Source organism: Mytilus trossulus, chromosome 10 (assembly GCF_036588685.1).
Source record: "Mytilus trossulus isolate FHL-02 chromosome 10, PNRI_Mtr1.1.1.hap1, whole genome shotgun sequence".
Classification (NCBI taxonomy): Eukaryota; Metazoa; Mollusca; class Bivalvia; order Mytilida; family Mytilidae; genus Mytilus; species Mytilus trossulus.
Window position 1 is genome coordinate 2,269,193 of NC_086382.1, and position 21,931 is coordinate 2,291,123.

The window sequence follows — 21,931 nt, forward strand, 5'->3', positions numbered from 1 at the left end:
AATGACAAAACACTTCAAACGCATGGACAACGACTGTCATATTCCTGACTTGGTACAGGCATTTTCAAATGTAGAAAATGGTGGATTGAACCTGTTTTTATAGCGTTAAACCTCTTACTTTTACGACAGTTTCATCAATTTCCGTTATTTATACAACGATGCGTGAACAAAACACATAGCACACATAAATAAGCTACGTTAAATTAAGTGAATATATAATTGTCTGTGTATCTATCCATTGACATTACTGATCCACAGAAATGCGAATATATGTCTATAAATGTCTTGTTATGGTGTGATGTGACACTATTGTTTCAGATAAGGGTGAAGGTTTGGTACCATTAAAACGTGTATTCCCGCTTCAACTGTTTGCCCTTGTCCTTAGTCAGGAATCTAAAGTTCAGTAGTTGCCGTTTGTTAATGTGGTTCATAAGTGTTTGTCGTTTCTCGTTTCTTATATAGATAAGACCGTTGGATTTCCCGTTTGAATGGTTTTACACGAGTTATTTTTTTGGGCCCTTTATAGCTTGCTGTTCGGTGTGTGCCAAGGCTTCGTGTTGAAGACAGTACCTTGACCTATAATGGTTTACATTCATAAAGCGTGACTTGAATGGATAGTTGTCTCATTAGCACTCATGCAAAACCTCCCATATCTAATATAGCATAAAAGTCAGTGAAAAACGTTCAGTAATCAACTTCATCATGTTCATGTTAAGAGATATCATTTTAACATTGTTAATATTGAGTATTTGTCAATCGGTACATGCATGTACTTTTGAAAACTTTATCAAGAATTTTAGGATTGGTTGTTTCTTCTAATTAGCAAGCCTTCTAACGACTGTTAGATTGCTCTTTTTCAAATATAATGAAGGCGTTACCAAATCGTTAGTTTTCTGCGCTAAATTGTTCTTTGTTTCTGTTTTTTGGGGTTAGTTTTTTTTTTTGCGGTTTCCAATAGTAATGCTTTTTTTAAATACATTATGAGTCTATTTTTGTGCTCAATAGTTTATGCTTTTCATAAGCAAAAGAAAATAGTAAATCACCTAGTAAGCTCTTTGTGAATGTCACTTATAAAACTACATTTTGCTCTATTGAGAAAGATGTAGAATATTTAATCTAGGATTGAAATATAGACAAATGTTCAAAAACTGACTGAACATCAAATGAATTCTTGAATGCCTTGCGCACAAGTTTGTTATTGGTGTTGTTTGATCACCAGTAAATGTTTTCTCCAATATCTTTATTCTTGAATTAGTTTTCCATGTACTTTTCAATAGAGTAGAAATTGAATTGAATTGCATCTTGTTTTTTCGCACTGACCATTTTGTTTATGCAACGTCCACGACAACGTATTGATTATACTCATTATTGTACAATGTTGTATGATGTCAGAGGAGTAAAATTACCAGATTTAGTTGACACTTGAAATTGTTATTCTTTGTTGTTGTTTTGTTTCACTGGAAAATAAGGGTAATTTAGTGCAACCAGTATAATATTCAAGTTGGTATGATATTGAAAAATTGACAATAATGAATCTTTATATGATTATATAAACACGAGAACCAGATCTGTAGATCAATTCTGTCAATCACCCTACAATACAAGAAAATATTTGAATGAATGTCAAAGTGATTAAAACTTACATGTATATGTTAATATACAAACACTTTTATGTTAATACACAAACGTCTATAAAACAAATATTACACATATGGATTGTTGACAAGCAAAATGTCTAATTGAAATAAATAAACAAACAAAAGTCATATACAAATTTGTAAATTTGTAAGCCATATCCGATGTATCTGTGTGTGTATTTTTTCATGTTCATCTTTTTTCAATATCATATTGAAAAAAGATGGTGATATTTACAACAAATTTAACAAATATTTAATCGAAATAATTCAGCTGTCATTGTTCAGTTCATATGTCTCCATGGTCGGACACTGACCACGAGCCTGATATTATGTAATTTGAATGTTTATTAAAATTGCAAATTCAAAAATACTCAAAACACGTGTGAAAAGACAAATATTATATATAACTTTCAAAGATGTACGCTTACATTTTTCGTAGAACTGCAGTTTGTTAACGGCCACAGCGAGTACATTTGCACTTTATGCCAAACCATCCACCACAAAATTCTCCGCCGCATCTCCTAGCTAAGCAATGTTTGTAACATTTTGTCTGCTTGAATGGACACCCATAATCAGCATCAGCAACTATGTTAATTAATGAGCATAAAATGTAATTATTTTTTACATTGAATTTAGAAAACGAAATTTAATTCTATATTACATTGAGGTAAATGCATCTTTATAAATACTAGTAAATTAAATTCGAAGAGGTATATAAGTATGGAAATTGATAGTGTTCATTTATGAAAAGTAAGTGTCCCTAAATGTTGTGTTTAGTAGATTATTATTTCAGCAGACAATTGGTACTTATTTGGCACCGAACTGAGATAATTGTTTTTGGTACTTTAAATATGCTAATTTTATACACACCATTCTCAAAGATAAGAAACAAAATAGGCTCGTGAAAATATAAAAAAGAAGATGTGGTTTGATTGTCAATGAGAAGACTCTCCACAAAAGACCAAATGGCACAGAAATTAACAAATGCATGTCATTATACGGCCTTCAAAAACGAACAAAGCCCATACAAATTCTTTAATTTCAATTTACAGTAACGATGACGATGTTATGTGACTAAATAATCCAAATTGAAATAAATAATAGCATCTCATAATATTCCAGTGAACTCAACAAGAGTAATTGCTGTGATCTTTAGCTTTAAGGTCAATTACAACACTTATATATTCAATGTACCATGTTTTCCTAAGCGAGAAAATTATTTAATACACCTACAACAAGTTTACAGTTATAAAAGCATTGTGCAATACCAAAATATAAATATAGACAGAATGCAGGACAATAAAAACTACATTTTTTTGTAGCAAAATATATTATATATAGTCACATAACGAGGATAAATCAACTCATCATAGATACCAGGACTAAATTTAGTATATACGCCAGACGCACGTTCCGTCTACAAAAGACTTATTAGTGACGCTCGAATACAAAAAAGTTAAAAAGGCTAAATAAAGTACGAAGTTGAAGAGCACTGAGGACCAAAATTCCTAAAAGTTTTGCCAAATACATCTAACTTAGGTAATCTATGCCTGAGGTAAAAAAAAGCCTTACTTTTTCAAAAAAATCTAAAATTTGTTAACAGTAAATTTATAGATATAAACATAAATGGGTGTTACCTTCAACAGCTGCAAAGCATAATAAGGCAAACAAAAGAATCACAGTTTTCATGTTTAATAGAATAGGTCAATCTAAAATAAAATCCTGTAAAAGAGCAAAGAAGACTGATAAAAAAAATATTAAAATAAAACGAAAATCAAAATGAATAATCAAATGATTGAATACACTGCTCTTACAGAACATATAAGAATAATTGAAATAGTTGTACAATGATATAATGTAAACAAGAAATTACACTTTTTAACTAAAGGCCTTTGCATTTGATTGACTACTTTTTATACGTGAGTTGTTTAGACGAAACGTATTCGAAAATAGTAAGTGCTTAATACGTAACAAAACAATCATACAGTGTGCAAAAATACCATTAAAATTCAACATTTGGTATAAAATAACTATGTTTGATTGCTCTTGAATCAGTCCTTAAGCTGTTCTGTGTACTGTCTGAAATTCATTTTTAGTTATTCGTTGTTTTTCTGATGCTAACAATTTGGAAATGTACTATTATATTTACTATTTATGTTTGTATCTGTCCTGTGTGTGTACTTTAGTTCCGTCATGTAATGTTGTCAATTTAGCGGTATCTTTAACATTGTCAGAGAGCTCGAGGTTTGGCTAGCCACAAAACCAGTTTCCAACCACCATTGTTCATAAAATGTTCTGTACCAAGTCAAGTATATGGTATTTCTTATCTTATAGTTTTATTTCTATGTGTATAAATAAACTCATCATAGGTACCTAGAATAAATTTAGTATATACGCCAGACGCGCGTTTCGTCTACAAAAGACTCATCAGTGACGCTCGAATCCAAAAAAGTTAAAAAGGCCAAATAAAGTACGAAGTTGAAGAGCATTGAGGACCAAAATTCCTAAAAGTTTTGCCAAATACAGCTAAGGTAATCTATGCCTGAGGTAGTAAAAGCCTTAGTATTTCAAAAAATTACAAAATTTTGTAAACAGTCAATTTATAAATATAACCATATCAATGACAATTCATGTCAGCACAAAAAGTACTGACTACTTGGCTTGTGATACCCTGTTGCATTGTCTTTTGTTTTTTTTTATTTTTGCACTTCGGTATTTCTCTTCTGTTATTTTAGTGTTTTCCTCTTATAGTTGATGTGTTTCCATCGGTTTTAGTTAGTTTTTAACCCGGTTTTGATTTCTCTCAATGGATTTATGACATTTGAACAGCGGTAAAATACTGTTGACTTTATCGAATATACATCTTTTGTCTTCTTACTATTGTGTTCAGATTGAACATGTGGCAGATAGCGTTTAATTCGTGTTTCATTTTATTGCAAACATTTGTCAATCAACCACCTGCAACAGCTAATTATAAGATCTAGAGGAGGTAAATGATACCAAAGAGTAATGTATGATATTCAGTTTCGGTCGGTTTTTTATGTGGTTCAAAAGTGCTACTCGATTCTCGTTTTTCTATAGACCGTTGTTTTTTTCTGCTTGAATTGTTTTACATAAGTTGTTTTTGGCCCCTTTATAGCCTACTGTTCGGTGTTCAATTTTATAAATAATGACTTGGAGGGGGAGATGTCTTTTTGGCACTCACACCACATCTTAATATATCTACTTAAAAACATCATAGCATAAAGGAAACAACTAAAGACAAACAATTCCACAAAAACTCTATAAAGTAAGCAATCATTTGAAATAGATTCTAATAAAAACTATAATCATTTGTATAAAAGATTATTTCTATTTATATTGTGAGTATGGTTTAATACAAATCTAAATAATTACAAATTTAATAGTAATTGCGAATCTTTACAAAAGTAAAAGCTCTAATGTATTTTTACATACTGGAAAAACATTAACTTACTTGCTCTGGATGTTTTTTGTTTCTCGTAAGGCAGCTGCAGATGTACAAGTAACAAAATATTAAATCCGAATAACCGTGATACAACGGAAACGGATGAACATCTTCCGGGTTTTTTTTGTGATATGAAAGTATACAATTTTCATCAAAGTAAATTGTGTTTATAATATGACAGATGTATGGCTGTTTAATTGAAAAACAACATATTATTCAATACAATGTATAAAAAAGAAAATTTAGTATAGTTGCCAATGAGACAACTCTCAATAAGAACCAAAATGAAACAAAACAATAAGTCACCTTACGGCCTTCAAAAACAACCAAGCCCATTTAAGTTCTGTTTCGGAAACATAGGTCATAGATTCTGTAAATCTTTTAACCAAAGGAATTGTCAAACTGACAATAGAATGGCAAAAAAAAAACATCAAACGACGAAAAACCAAAAAACAACAGATTTAAATTATAGATATCTAAAAACTAATGATTATCAATCTGTTTATGGAGTCATACAAACTTTTGACATTTTAAAAGTATACAGTAGTACTTACGTATTAGACATATATTGTTTTTGCATAAGGCGGGGAGAACATATTGAGTTGAAATTTTTATAGTTAATGGGAAATCATGGATTTTGATATGAATATTTTCAAGTTTCATGGGACAAAATTAGATTAAATGAAGATATATAGCTTATCCTTCTAAAACCATCCAAGTGCAAAGTTTACAGAGAAGATCGATGACTGTAACGAAACTATCTGTAATACAACAACGTGCTACTGGTGTTGTAGTTTCTTATTTCCTTTTACGGGCATGTACTTTAGTATAAACATTTATGATTTGTTCAGTTAAAATCATGTAAGTTTTACGTGTTTTTTATTTCATTCCTTTTTAATTTATTTGAATTGACATCTATTGAAAAAAGTAAAAATTAAGAAATAGAAAGCATGTTTAAACTTTCTTTCTTTAACATACGTGTTTTCTAATTATTAAGCGTTTTTTTTTTCGTTTTACAGAGCTTATAATTTCAAATCTTTGAGATGGGAGCAAACGTCTTTTTTATTGGATTGTTGATAGTTTTCTCTTCCAACATTCCCAAGGTAAAAAAAAATAGATTTTTTTGTACATCGTGAACATAAAAAAAAGATGTGGTATGGTTGTCAATGAGACAACCGTCCACATGAGACCAAAATCCCACAGAAATTAACAACTATAGGTCACCGTACGGCCGTCAACAATTAGCAAACAGTATGTTTACAAAATACATAATTTATCAACCAACTGTCAATGTACATAGCTTTTTTCAAATATGATTGTTTTGTCATATTCATTACTTCCTTAATTATGTTTGGATAATCAATATACTTTTTAGCAATATACTTTTGTCTTTCTATAGCCATATATTTACACTTCATTACATAGTGAAAATCATCTCCAAAATCTTTAAGGTCACATAGTTTACATATTCTTTTATCTCTTTGATTTTTTTCCATCTTCCACTTTCTATAGGTAATCTGTGGTTAATGAGTCTAAATTGACATAAAGTATAAATATCACGGAATTCCAAAATGGCTAAATACTTTTCAAATCCGAAAAGTTCTTTAAAAAGGCGATTATTTAATGTTTTCGAGTTCTTTTGAATATCTGAGTACCATGTTTGTTTAAATTGATCGTGTAGAGGTGTACTTACAACATTCTTTAACTAAATTTCATTTATACAACTTTGAGTTAACCATACATAAGATAAACCAGTTTTATTAAGGACAGATTCTATACATTTCATCCAATAATATTTAACATTATTTCCATGATATAAACTAAACATTATTTCCATGATATAAACTAAACATTAATTTGTATGCAATTGCTGATAATTTACTGTGTTTGCTAAAAATCAATTTCGCCCAGTATGAAATAATGCGAACCTTGATATCTAAACTAGTAGGATAACGTCCTAATTTTCCATATATTACACAATTCGGGGTAGAAGATTTAAATTGTAGAAGAAGTTTTCAAAATTTCAAATGAACCCTTTCGTATCTTTCGTGTGTACTATTATTTGTCTGTTTGTCTTTTTCATTTTTAGTCATGGCGTTGTCAGTTTGTTTTAGATTTATGAGTTTGACTGTCCCTTTGGTATCTTTCGTCCCTTTTTTCTAATATATCATGATTTCCATATCCCCAAATTCCACAGCCGTACAGTAAAACTGGTTTAACCAATTTATTTAATAAATTTAGTTGACAGCTTAACGATTAGCCATGATTTGTCTCCTTTTTGGTAACTTCATACATGGCTCTCGTCGATTTTTTTTTTTTTTTGCGAGATGCTTCTTGTTTGCTTTAAATGAGCCATTTTTAGAAAAAATAAATTTCAAGGTAATTAAACTCTTTTCAATTTCTAAATCAGAGTTACCACAATTAAATTTAAGATTAACAGGTTGTCTACCACTGCAAAAAATCATGATTTTAGTCTTGTCTACATTGACTTTCATTTTCCAAGCATTACAATATGATTCGATGTTTTTCTAATAACAAATTAAGTTCTGTGGCTGATTCAGCCATTATAATACGGTAACGTCTGCGTAAAGAATTGCAAACAATTTAATATATATATATATCTAGTTCGTCTTCTAGGGCATCTGATATAGTTTTTAAACCTATCAAACTCCCTTTACAAAAGAAATCTTCCAAATCGTTCAAATAAAGCGAAAAAAGAAAAGGGGATAAATTCTGTCATTGGCGTAGACCAATGTTGCCTGGAAAATAATCAGATTTCTGACCATTGTATGACAAGCATGATTTTATATCAGCATACATGTTATGAATAATTTTATACATATAACCATTAATATTATTTACTAGCATCTTATATCCATAAAGCATCTCTATTCCCTGTGTCAAATGCTTTCTCGAAATCGATAAAAGCACAGACCATTTTTTTCTTTTTCAATTTCAAAATTTCAAAAAAAAGAGTGGAATGTAAAGATACAATCACAAGTTGAGTAGCCATTTCGAAATTCACACTGATTTTCATTGAGTAATAAAACTTCATCAGAGAACTTTGCAAGTATATTACTTAAAATAGCTGTAAATAATTTACCCATCAAACTTACAATAGTAGTGGGTCTATAGTTTTTAGGATCAAACTTATTGCTTTTGTTTTTTTATAAAATGGCTTGATCGTTCCAATCACCCAAGATACTGCAGCTGGTACTATTGCAGTACTAAAAATCAATGCAGCATAAACCTCAATAAAAAAAATCGCCAAAAGTCTTAATATAGTCGTTAATAATCATATCATCACCACAAGCTTTGTTATTCTTTAAAGTCTTAATGCATTTTAATATTTCTTCTTCCGTAATTGGACTATTCAAATTATTATTCAGGTCACTCATCAAATTTATATCATAAGTTGGCAAGTCAATTTGATTTGAGTAACCTGAATCTAGCTCTTTGAAAATATTGACTAAATCCTTAAAATTAATATTCGGTTGATTTGAATGTTCGCGTTGGTTCAAAATTTTCCAATACTCTTTGGTGTTTTCAGATCTAAGAATTTTCAATTTTCGAGTCATATCTTTTTTATCTTTTTTAATAGCCTTGTCCATGACCTTTTCTCAGATTCTTCAACTTTACTAGATAATAAAGGCGAAGGCCTCGCCTTCAGCTTGCGCTTAAGTTTTCTATAATTCTGTCATTCAAATTTACACTGAAGGTTTTAACCGTGGTTTATCTCCCTTGTTTTTGAATGCTAATTTTTTCGATTTAGCTAGTCTTATTCCTTGCGGATTCTACAGGGATTACTCCGATCTCATTCACAAAAGAGTTTATCATGTTATCATTAATACTTTCCAGATTTACATTTACTTAATCATGTAATAAACTGTCCAGTTTTTCAAAATTGAAATTTTCTCTAAATTCAGGTTTCTTTTCGTGATCCCATTTATTAACTTTTTTATTTGATTGACTAGTAAATTTATTCTGTTCAATGTCTTTATTTAGAGAATTATTTCAATTCAAACATATATACAATGGGCAATTTACATCTGAATACAAATGCGAAAATTCTGAAACGTTCAAGCTAATAATGTTTGCAATAAAATTAATATTACATAAACAGTAGTATATTATAAAAGTGGTATATTATAAAAGTGGTATATTAAAAAGGCTTAGGTTACATACATCATTAGCACATACACTTTCTAACTCATTATTGTTATCATGTTCGTCAATAAAAATATAATCTTTCTCACTGGCTGTGCGGGCGTTAAAATCCCCGACCATAAATATATTTTCATAATTGGGTGAGAGTTCTAGGTACTCTCTTTTAATTTCACCGAAAGCATCAGATGACGAAAAAGCAGTCTATCCTAGTGGTATTTACACAACACCGAGAATAACATCCCCGTCTTTGAATAATCTTGAAATTTTAAACCATAGTACAAATTTACTATTTGTCTTAATTACAAGCCCAGTAGTCAGCACTTTTTGTGCTGACATGAATTATCTTTGATATTGTTATATTTATAAATTAACTGTTTACAAAATTAAGAATTTTTTGAAATACTAAGTCTTTTTTTACCTCAGGCATATATTAGCTTAGATGTGTTTGGCAACACCTTTAGGAATTTTTAATCTCAATGCTTTTCAATTTCGTACTTTATTTGTTTTTTGTTTTTTTTATCTTTTTGGGATTCGAGCGTCACTGATGAGTCTTTTGAAGACGAAACGCGCGTCTGGCCTATATTTTAGATTAATTCCTGGTATCTATGATGAGTTAATTAACTTGAATACAGGCAGAAATATTGTCCCTCAAACCGAGTACAATACCACCGGAATTCACTCTAGATGTCTTACGTCTATTTTTGGCTATTTTTGGCTTTTATCTTATATCCCGGTATATTCATCCGTATCGTCAGTTTTGGACTCAACAAAGCATAAAATTTCATGTTTTTGTAATAATTTTTCGAATTCTGGGTATTGTAACTTATGTTTTAAGCCACAACAATTGATTTTATGCTATTGAGGGAGAAGGTTTGGATCCATTAAAACGTTTAATCCCGCAGCAAATGTTTGCACCTGTCCTAAGTCAGGAATCTGATGTACAGTAGTTTATGTAATATTTACGTGTTTCTCGTTTCTCGTTTTTTTTTTAAATAGATTAGACTGTTGGTTTTCCCGTTTGAATGGTTTTACACTCGTAATTTTGGGGCCCTTTATAGCTTGTTGTTCGGTGTGAGCCACGGCTCCGTGTTGAAGGACGTACATTGACCAATAATGGTTTACTTTTTCTTTTAAATTGTTATTTGGATGGAGAGTTATCTCATTGGCACTCACACCACATCTTCCTATATCTATGTAAATGAGATTTATGTTTTGAATATTTGTAGCTTTTGCCTGAGACAGATCTCAAGATTCTCTGCTTAGAGCATTTGGATTCTCATCATCTAACATTAAATATCATATTGATCTGATCATATAATTCATCAGTACATGTATAACCCCCTTCAGGTATATCACTTGGTGTTATATCTCTATGATTGTATTATAATAATTTGAAATTAAGTTTATAACATTATAGTGTTGCTCACTAAATTAAAATCAGACAAATCAATTATAAGATTACTATTTGAACTTCATTGGCACTTATATGTACATTGTCCTTTTCGCTACATGTAGCACCAGTTTCATGACTTAAGTTCGAAGTGTTAAGGTGGTGCACTCCTTGGCGCTCCTACCATCTTGAAGGGGTTGAGCACGTGCGAGGCCGTTACCTGGATTTGCGATCTCCTTGTGAGTTTTGCGTCGAATGTTTTAGTTAATTTGTAGTATATTCGTTTACTTATTTTGAAAGCACTTAATTGCAGTAGACTGGATTCTCAAATAACATCTTTTATTCAAATTCTACACATGTACATTTTATCAACAAATGATTTTTACTGAATAAAAATGAAATACAAAAGATTCCTATGACTGAAATGATTCAAAGTGCAATATTATTTGAATGCGATAAAAAGATCTGATAAAGAAATAATCCAGTACCAGGTACATTGTAAGCTCTGGACTTTTCTTTTTTAAAGCCATTATAGAAAAAGTGAAAATCTCAGGGATCTTTAATATCACCATAATAACATGTCGTTTCAAGTTTCTGAAACTAATGTATTTTTATCTCCGTTACATTATCTAATGAAGTGGAAATAAACAAACAAAATGTATCATATAAATACTTCCTTTCCATACAATTTTTCTTGGCGTACCAACGTCATCCCAGTTTAAGAGGAAGTGTATCTTGCTCAAAGATGAGGTCTTATTTTTTATCAGTTCTTTACCGATTTAAAACAGTCAAAAATTAAGATTCAGATATAAATCAAACGAATTTGGTATGTTGATCCCTAGTGACAGTATATAATAAAAATACTTACATACTATTATCACTGATGACTCCTCGGTCTCATAGTAGGCGAACACATAGTTCGATTCCCCTGTAAACTGATACTTGGAGCTTTTTTGAGGTTTTTTGAAGTGTAAAATATTTCATCCCGATTAAGTATAATAACATATTCAACGGTTAATCAACTTGGTTTATGAGAACAAAGAGGGTCGATCAGAAAAGGATAAACTGTTAAAAGGGAAAGTGTAAAGCACTGTTTGAATGCTGAATAATGATATCAATGAATGCTTCATTGTGATCAGACGTTATTGTGCACAAAAGGGTCAAACAGACATTCTCCCCACATAGTCCTTTTTTGATACTGAAGAAATCAAATTGAGCAAAATTATGATATGCATATGTGAACTTTGTATATGGATGTTGAACTCAATGGTTTCCCTTTTCCTTAACATCCACAGCGTAAAGTTCTCGTTTTTATAAACACGGTCTTTGTATAAATATAAGGAGATTTACAGATGAGACAACTATCAAAAAAGTTCAAACAAAGTGGATGTAAGCAATTATAGGCACCCGTACGGCCATCAACAATGAGAAAATGTGAATATTTGAATTTCTAATCCTAAAGGCCAGATCTTATCTTGAACAGTTTCCACTGTCAGCTTCCCATAATACTTTCAACTGTTTTGGGGGAAAATCGCAAATGTTATTTTGTAATTTTCATTGTTTTTACAACATTTAATGTTAATATTACAAACCTTATCTTCAACTCTATCCTATTTTTTCGAAATTTTTAGAAATTTAAATGTGACGTCACTTTTGTACGTCGATCTCATGGACTAACATATAATACGTTGTTCTGCTGTGTCTTTTTTTATGCTGATTTACGTTGTTTTACGTATTTGTTTTTTATTCTGTAGTTATTGACAACTTCGGTGTTAACATGTATATCTATTAAAAAGAAATTTTTATAAATTTACTGTTTTCAAAAGTATGAATTATTCTAAATAATGAGGTTGTTCTTATCTCAGGCAGATAACACTAGCCGTATTGGTCACAACTTTTGGAACTTTTGGTCCTCAATGCTCTTCAACTTTGTACTTGTTTTGGCTTGCAAACTTTCTTTATCTGAGCGTCAATGATGAGTCTTCTGTGGACGAGACGTGCGTCTTGCGTATTAAATTATAAGCCTCGTACCTTTTGATAGCTATAATTTGTGTGTGTATCTGTACTTTTTTTCTCCCATTTAATTGTATTGTAGTCCTGTCATGTAATGTTGTCATGTTAATGTTATATTTATCAATGCCATCAAAGCAGGTTCAATCCACCATTTTTTCTTAAAATGTCCTGTACAGAGTCAGGAAATGGCCTTTGTTATATTTTAGTTGCATTTTAGGGTTTGTGTTGTGTCGTAACTCTCCTGTTCTACTTGACTTGTTTCTCTCAGTTATAGTTTGTAACCCATATTTTTTTTCTCAATCGATTGATGAATTTCGAACAGCAGTATACTACAGTTGCCTTTATTTACTATGGTTATCATTTTGGTACGATATGGTACAATATTTACCAATGGAAGATAAAAGAGGGACGAAAGATACCAGAGGTAGAGTCAAACTCATAGATTGAAAATAAACCGATAACGCCATGGCTAAAATAAAAAGACAAACAGACAAATAATAGCACAGAAGAAACAACATAGAAAACAGAAGATTAAGCAATACGAACCCCACCAAAAACTGGGGGTGATCGTTTATATAATCGTTTATTTAATCGTTTAACCATATAAATTATGTGCAATTTTTAGTACAAAACGTTAGAATTACATATACAATAATACAGTTAAAGCAATGGACAGCATATCATTAGAATAATCGAGTTTTCTTTTTTTTTAGGTACTTTTACATTACCGGAGAACTTGACATTGACTTTACGTCTTCCATACTTTTGATTGTAATATTACTGCAATTGTATTGTTATTAGTTATTGTCCTTTTCGATCTAAAAAATTAACAAGTGCTCACTTGATATATAATTACAGTTTTATTACCGAACTGAACAAAGAAATAACACGACGGGTGTCGTATACGGTGCAGGAAATGCTTACCCTTCCGGAGCACCTGATATAACTCACTTATTATTTATAATTGTTGATGTAAATATTCTTTGGTTTTGTGAGTCTTTGTTTACTCCTTGGTTTTGATTGTAGTTGTTAAAAATGCTTGTTTGTATATAAACCAGTTGAGTAATAATACCTCAAGTCTTCTTTTTCTATTAACTGTAATGGAAGAGGTATTGATATGCAATCTTTATTTTTCTTCTTATTTGTGAATCGAATTTTGGTTACTAATTTAGGGTCATGTTACCATTATGCAGCCATGTACATTGCTGAAATTTTAAAATCCGTAGATCTTAAATGTGTGGCTTGCATAAAATCCCTACTGTTATTTTCATTTTCTTGATTAAGATTAGAAAATAAGGAGAAACAAACAATGTCAATCTATGAATACACCAATGCAAGTTACAGCTTATGTATGTTTATTTATTCCGTTACATCTGAATAAATATACCACAGATACAGAATCAGGAGATACACCCAGGAAAAATATAATCCTTTTTGTAACTATTAGCATTCGTTATGATCAATTGTAATGATATTTTTCAACCAGCTGTTAGATGTAGTTTAAATACTGTTGTTTACGGACATACTCCAAAATCTTCAATCCCAATCAATACATTGTTGAACCTGTATCTAAAACTTTGTATTTCTGTACGCTCTAAACTTTCATTAATAAGTTGAAAAATCGACGACATCTTTTACCAAAAAGTGAATTCTGCTTACAAATCTTTGTTTTGGCTCTCAACAAATCTTATTTTGAAAACATAACTACACCGATTTCAACAAAAACCTGATAAAGATAAAAAAAAAAATTAAGACGTATGATACTCGGCATTTCAATATCTACAATTTACAGACTTCACTTTGTCGGATATCACAAGTAAAGTGTATTGATGTTAATATTATCTCGGGTTAAAATAGGGTTAAGCGCTTGCAAACATACAACAGCACACTATATATGAGCCGGGGAGAAATCAGAAGCCAATTATTGAGAGGTTTCCATTTGTTGCTAATACTATTATTTGCTGTCACACCACTGATCATTGTGAAGGGATTGTTTGTCGCAATTTTTGTGTTCAATCCCACCTTATTGTGTATGTGCCTGTCTCAAGTCAGGGGTGTGTAATATGGTGGTTATCACCAGCCCAGTAGTCAGCACTTTGGTGTTGACATGAATATCAATTATATGGTCATTTTTATAAATTTTCTGTTTTCAAAACTTTGAATTTTTCGAAAAACTAAGGGTTTTCCTACCCCAGGATTAGATTACCTTAGCCGTATTTGGCACAACTTTTTGGAATTTTTGATCCTCAATGCTCTTCAACTTCGTATTTATTTGGCCTTTTAACTATATTGATCTGAGCGTCACTAATGAGTCTTATGTAGACGAAACGCGCGTCTGGCGTTTAAAATTATAATCCTGGTACTTTTGATAACTATTTACACCACTGGGTCGATGCCACTGCTGGTGGACGTTTCGTCCCCGAGGGTATCACCAGCCCAGTAGTCAGCACTTTGGTGTTGACATGAATATCAATTATATGGTCATTTTTATAAATTTTCTGTTTTCAAAACTTTGAATTTTTCGAAAAACTAAGGATTTTCTTACCCCAGGATTAGATTACCTTAGCCGAATTTGGCACAACTTTTTGGAATTTTTGATCCTCAATGCTCTTCAACTTCGTATTTATTTGGCCTTTTAACTATTTTGATCTGAGCGTCACTGATGAGTCTTACAAATGTATGTAGACGAAACGCGCGTCTGGCGTTTAAAATTATAATCCTGGTACTTTTGATAACTATTAACGTTTGTTGCTATATCTTGTTAATAGACTGCATAGATTTTTTATGAATGCAGACGATATGTCTAATTTTTAATGTAATTAATGATCACTGGCAGTGGATATATATGAAACTGTATTAAAAGACTAAATTTAACTTGATAGAGGACTTGTCAGATCTTCCAAGTATTGCAAAAATAGTTCACTTTTAAACTTTGATATACTGGAAGAACATACACCAATAGTGTGTACCAATAGGAAAAGTTTGGTCGTGAAAACCTAAATAGTCACATTTTCACAATATAAAAGATCCAAACCTCAAATATATCATGAATTCAGACATGAGATAAACAAGAAGGGATTTCTAGGATACTTTCAGTGGAAAGCCACACAGACGATTTGATAAAAAAAAATATACTGCAAATGATGTTTAGCTATTTTTACGAACAGCTGTATATACAAAATGCCGTCAATAATTAATCTTTTGATAAGGTTCTTTTGTTCATTTATGAGTAAAAACATGTACATGTGGTCTGACATGGTTTATCTTTTTCATCACTGTATATAACATAAGAAAATGTCTGTACCAAGTCAGGAATATGACAGTTGTTATCGATTTGTTTGATGTCTTAGAACTTTTGATTTTGCTTTTTGATAATGGACTTTCCTTTTTGACTAGGTGTTCAGTATTTTTGTGAACATTCTGACTGTCGTGATAATTCGATTTGTTTATAAAATCAGTTCTTTTATTGTTTTTTTTTTTATTATTATTACTCAATATTCGGCTCTTTAAACTTGTTGAATAAAACATCTCAATATTATTTTCAAGTAAACTCAGGAAATATTATAAACCGTTACGTATTTTCGTGTACTAAAACATGTATTGTTTCTTTAAATTTTACATTTTACGATCCTAGGATTCGCATATCATGAATTTATAAAAAGAAACCAATATTTTTCTTAAAACTATTTTAATTAATGAAATATGAACTTAAATATGCAAAACTTGATTATATGCCACATGACATCTTTTCCCTTCCCTAATCATTGATGAGCTTGTAGCTGAAACCTCCAAAATACATTTAAATACTGTATGGAGGAATCTATGGATCACACATATCTTCAGGAACCTGTAATATAAAATATTTTTGATAACACCAAATGTGGACTCACGTGTAAATGAAGCGAAGAATGTGTTATTCAGTGTGAAAACAAAGTCATAGATTAACCAAACGCAATTTATTTATGAAGTTACAACCTTGAGCAATTGAGAATGTATCAAATCGTATTATCGATTTGGTCCTTATACTGTTTTGTATTTGGCCAGTTTAAACTACGATTTTATTTAATCCCTTGGAAGACACAAGTTACATTTAATTTGACATACAGATTTCTGTTTTTTTCACTATTAAAGTATCGTACCGGTATTGTGTTCCCAATCCTTATTGGATTATATATTCCCTCTTGCCAATCAATCTGCATTTGCCTATCTTCAGAGGTGTTCATAGAACTACAAAGATTTTGATCATTTTTAACTTCTTTGCTTTTGTATCCGGCTCTGCTTTCGAAGGTCTGGAAAAAAAAATTTAAAAACAACATTAGGAGTTAATGTAAACATTGCAACAAAAAGACATCTACCACTTAAAATGTATTTTTAACATAAACGAAAAGTTTTAATCGGGTACAGTACAATAAGTAATATGTGTTCTCATTTTCTACTTTGAAATGTAAACACATTTACCAATTTGTAGTTAATAGAAACAAGGATTGTTTTATGTGTCAATTACAGTAGTAAACTCTTGCTAAAATGCAATCGTTTCCCTCGATGAACCATATTTGGTCGGGATGCGAAAGGTTGGTCAAATAATCTTCTCTAAAGAAAATTATAAGTTTTAATGGTTATATGATCTAAAGTAAAGGATGTGCTATTTATCAGTATATTTGTTAAATACATCTAGATATAAAATATTCTGCTTTATATTGTGATTAACAAATTTTCATCAAACAAAGAAAAGGGCGGGGTTGATTAGATTTTCTATTCTGATGTGTTTCCAAGTTCTTATTTAATTTTTATTTCGGTTAGACAACAGATACAGATGGCGCTTATTTGAATTTGTGAATTGAATTTACCATTTTGCCGTGTTTCCAAATTCTATTATAAACTAAAATCAAACATCTGTAAAACACCAGATACTGATGGCAATTGAGAAAAAGTGGATCTGTTTAAAACATATTCTTACATATTTCACTGGTTGTGGCATGTTCTTGTCACCAGAGCCCTTCACGTCCTTAAGATTACCGGGATCATCATTCTTGTGGTTCGTCAAGCTACGACATCCAAGGTTTTCGTCGTCTGTCTCACGATCTTGTCCAATCTTAAACAAAGTAATACAATGTTACCATAACATGCACATATTTAAAATGATTTCTTTACAGCATCATTCGTCAATCGGAACTTGACAAACTGCTATAGCTTTAATATTGAGCTGTGCTAATTGTCAGTATCTTTGTAAAATACAAATAAGATATAGATGTAAAGTGCTCGGGTATATAGTGTGTTTTTCATGTTTTCATTATAAAAAAAAAGGTAAGGTTGATTTCATTTACTGTTTTTCATGGATTCAAAATTATATTAAGAACTTGTTTTTTATTTCGGTTGGACAGCAGATAAGGATGGCGCTTGAGGAAAATTTGATCGGTTAAAGGTATACTCTTACATCATTCACTTGTGGAAAATTCTTGTCACCAGAGCCCTTCATATCCTCGGGGTTCGCGGGTTCAACTCTCCTCTGATTTGTAAAACCACTGTATCCAAGGTTCTCGTCGTCTTTTTCATGATCTTGTCCACTCTTAAAAAAGTAATATAATGTTGTTACCATAACATACTGGTATTTAAATTGTTTTTTATTTCAAGTATCATTCGTATTTGAGAATTACAAACTGTTTTAGCTTGAGTATAGAGCTGTGTTTTTTGTCAGTATTTTTGTAACATATAGATATAAATGCATCAGGTTAAAATTGTGCTAAACATGTTTTTATTATACATAGAAAAGGGAAGTGTTGATTTGATATACCATATTATTTGTTTCCAAATTCTATTTAAAACTTTTTCTTGTTACACAACAAATAATAAATGCACTTGGAAAAATTCGATACTTCTAAGATATACTCTTTCATCTTTGACTGGGTTTGTATTATATCAGGAAAAGGGAAGCCTAAGGGTTGTTTGGATTTACAAGTTTGCTTTTTTAAACTAATTTTTATTTCGGTTATAAAACATATTATGATAGCGCATGGAGATAAGTTGATCTGTTTAAGATATACTCTTACATTTTTTACTTGTGGCAAATTCTTGTCATCAGAGCCCTTCGTGTCTTCAAGGTAAAAAGGTTCAACTTTCCTAGGGTTCGTCAAACCACTGCATCCAGGGTTCTCATCGTCTGTCTCATGATCTTGTCCAATCTTTAAAAAGTAAAACAATATTGTTACCATAACATGCTGGTATTAGAATTATATTTTATTACAATCATCATTCATCCTTCGGATCTAGACAAACTGTAATAGCTTAAGTATTGAGCTATGCTAAATGTCTGAATGTTTATAAAATACTTATAACATATAGATGTAAAATGCACAAGTATATAGTGTCTATAACACGTTTTCATTATACAAGGAAAAGGGTATGGTTAAATTGATTTTCCATTTTGCTGTGGTTCCAAATTCTACTATGAACTAAAAAACCATTCGGTAAAACAACAGATACAGATGGCAATTGTGTAAAAGTGGATCTGTTTAAAATATATTCTTACATCTTTCACTGGTTGTGGCATGTTCTTGCCACCAGAGCCCCTCATGTCGTTAAGATTACCGGGTTGATCATTCTTGTGGTTCGTCAAGCTACGAAATCCAAGGTTCTCGTCATCTGTCTCACGATCTTGTACAATCTCAAACAAAGTAATACAATGTTACCATAACATGCACATATTTAAAATGATTTCTTTACAGCATCATTCGTCAATCGGAACTTGACAAACTGCTATAGCTTTATTATTGAGCTGTGCTAATTGTCAGTATCTTTTTAAAATACAAATAAGATATAGATGTAAAATGCTCGGGTATATAGTGTGTTTTTCATGTTTTCATTATAAAAAAAAAGGTAAGGTTGATTTCATTTACTGTTTTTCATGGATTCAAAATTATATTAAGAACTTGTTTTTATTTCGGTTGGACAGCAGATAATGATGGCGCTTGAGGAAAATTTGATCGGTTAAAGGTATACTCTTACATCATTCACTTGTGGAAAATTCTTGTCACCAGAGCCCTTCATATCCTCGGGGTTCGCGGGATCAACTCTCCTCTGATTTGTAAAACCACTGTATCCAAGGTTCTCGTCGTCTTTTTCATGATCTTGTCCACTCTTAAAAAAGTAATATAATGTTGTTTCCATAACATACTGGTATTTAAATTGTTTTTTATTTCAAGTATCATTCGTATTTGAGAATTACAAACTGTTTTAGCTTGAGTATAGAGCTGTGTTTTTTGTCCGTATTTTTGTAACATATAGATATAAATGCATCAGGTTAAAATTGTGCTAAACATGTTTTTATTATACATAGAAAAGGGAAGTGTTGATTTGATATACCATATTATTTGTTTCCAAATTCTATTTAAAACTTTTTCTTGTTACACAACAATTAATAAACGCACTTGGAAAAATTCGATACTTCTAAGATATACTCTTTCATCTTTGACTGGGTTTGTATTATATCAGGAAAAGGGAAGCCTAAGGGTTGTTTGGATTTACAAGTTTGCTTTTTTAAACTAATTTTTATTTCGGTTATAAAACATATAATGATAGCGCATGGAGATAAGTTGATCTCTTTAAGATATACTCTTACATTTTTTACTTGTGGCAAATTCTTGTCATCAGAGCCCTTCGTGTCTTCAAGGTAAAAAGGTTCAACTTTCCTAGAGTTCGTCAAACCACTGCATCCAGGGTTCTCATCGTCTGTCTCATGATCTTGTCCAATCTTTAAAAAGTAAAACAATATTGTTACCATAACATGCTGGTATAAGAAATAATAATTTATTACAATCATCATTCATCCTTCGGAATAATAGCTTAAGTATTGAGCTATGCTAAATGTCTGAATGTTTATAGAATACTTATAACATATAGATGTAAAATGCACAAGTATATAGTGTCTATAACAAGTTTTCATTATACAAAGAAAAGGGTATGGTTAAATTGATTTTCCATTTTGCTGTGGTTCCAAATTCTACTATGAACTAAAAAACCATTCGGTAAAACAACAGATACAGATGGCAATTGTGTAAAAGTGGATCTGTTTAAAATATATTCTTACATCTTTCACTGGTTGTGGCATGTTCTTGCCACCAGAGACCCACATGTCGTTAAGATTACCGGGTTGATCATTCTTGTGGTTCGTCAAGCTACGACATCCAAGGTTCTCGTCATCTGTCTCACGATCTTGTACAATCTCAAACAAAGAAAAAAAATGTTGTTACCATAGCATGCATATATTTGAATTGATTTCTTTACAAGCATCATTTGTCAATCGCAACTTGACAAACTGCCATAGCTTTAGTATTAAGCTGTGTTAATTGTCAGTATGTTTGAAAAATTAAGATAAGATAAATATGTAAAATGCTCGGGTATATTGTGTGCTTATCATGTTTTCATTATAAGCAAAACGGGAAAGGTTGATTTTATTTACTGTTTTTCTCTGATTCCAAAGTCTATTTACAACTTGTTTTTATTTAGGTTGGACATTATATAAAGATTGCGCTTGGAAAAAAGTAGATGTTAAAGATTTACACTCAAATCTTCCACTGAGAGTGGCAAGTTCTTGTAACCAGACCCTGGAAAAACTTTCTGCTCGATCGTAGAACCACTGCATCCAAGGTTCATGTCGTGTGTCGTACCATATTTTTCAATCTTAGAAAAGTAATAAAAATTTGTAACCATACCATGCAGGGTTTTTGAATTGATTTTTATGACAAGCGTTATTCGTCCGTCGGAACTAGACAAACTGTTTTAGCTACAGTATTAAGCTGTGCTATTGGTCAGTACGTTTGTAAAATACATAAGATGTAAAATGCTCAGGAAAATAGTGTGCCTATCATGTTTTCATTATACGAAGAAAAGGGCAAGGTTAATTTGATTATTGATTTTGCTTTGTTTCCAAATTCTATTATAAACTTATTTTTTATTTCGATTAGACAACAAACATTGATAGCGGCTCAAACAAAATGAATGCGTCTAAGATATACTTTTACATCTTTTAATGCTTGTGGCAAATTCGTATCACCAGAGCCTTTCATGGCTTCAATGAAAACGGGATCAACTTTCTTCTGTTTCATAAAAGCACTGCATCCATGATTCTTATCGTCTGTCTCATGACCTCTTCGACGCTTAAAAAAGAAATACAAATGTTGTTATCATACCATGATAGTATTTGAATTGTTTTTATGACAAGCATTATTCGTCCTTCGGAACTAGACAGTTTTAGCTTGAGTA

At 31.2% G+C, this 21,931-nt stretch overlaps 1 protein-coding gene and 1 long non-coding RNA gene across 2 annotated transcripts; both read right to left on the reverse strand.

Annotated features, from left to right (window-relative positions):
- Positions 1–1,544: 1,544 nt before the first annotated feature.
- Positions 1,545–5,173, reverse strand: LOC134685989 (uncharacterized). The gene is made up of 4 exons (XR_010101497.1): positions 5,113–5,173; positions 3,275–3,359; positions 2,066–2,222; positions 1,545–1,593 (listed from the first exon to the last, which is right to left on the reverse strand). It is a non-coding gene; the product is annotated as an uncharacterized LOC134685989 (long non-coding RNA).
- An 11,320-nt stretch (positions 5,174–16,493) lies between these two features.
- On the reverse strand, positions 16,494–21,859 carry LOC134686519 (uncharacterized). Its single transcript, XM_063546186.1, has 9 exons — positions 20,757–21,859; positions 20,298–20,420; positions 19,676–19,807; positions 19,200–19,334; positions 18,730–18,852; positions 18,108–18,239; positions 17,631–17,765; positions 16,813–16,962; positions 16,494–16,520 (listed from the first exon to the last, which is right to left on the reverse strand). The coding sequence occupies exons 1-9, from the start codon at positions 20,799–20,801 to the stop codon at positions 16,494–16,496; spliced, it is 1,002 nt and encodes a 333-aa protein (XP_063402256.1). The 5' UTR covers positions 20,802–21,859.
- Between the last annotated feature and the right edge of the window lie 72 nt (positions 21,860–21,931).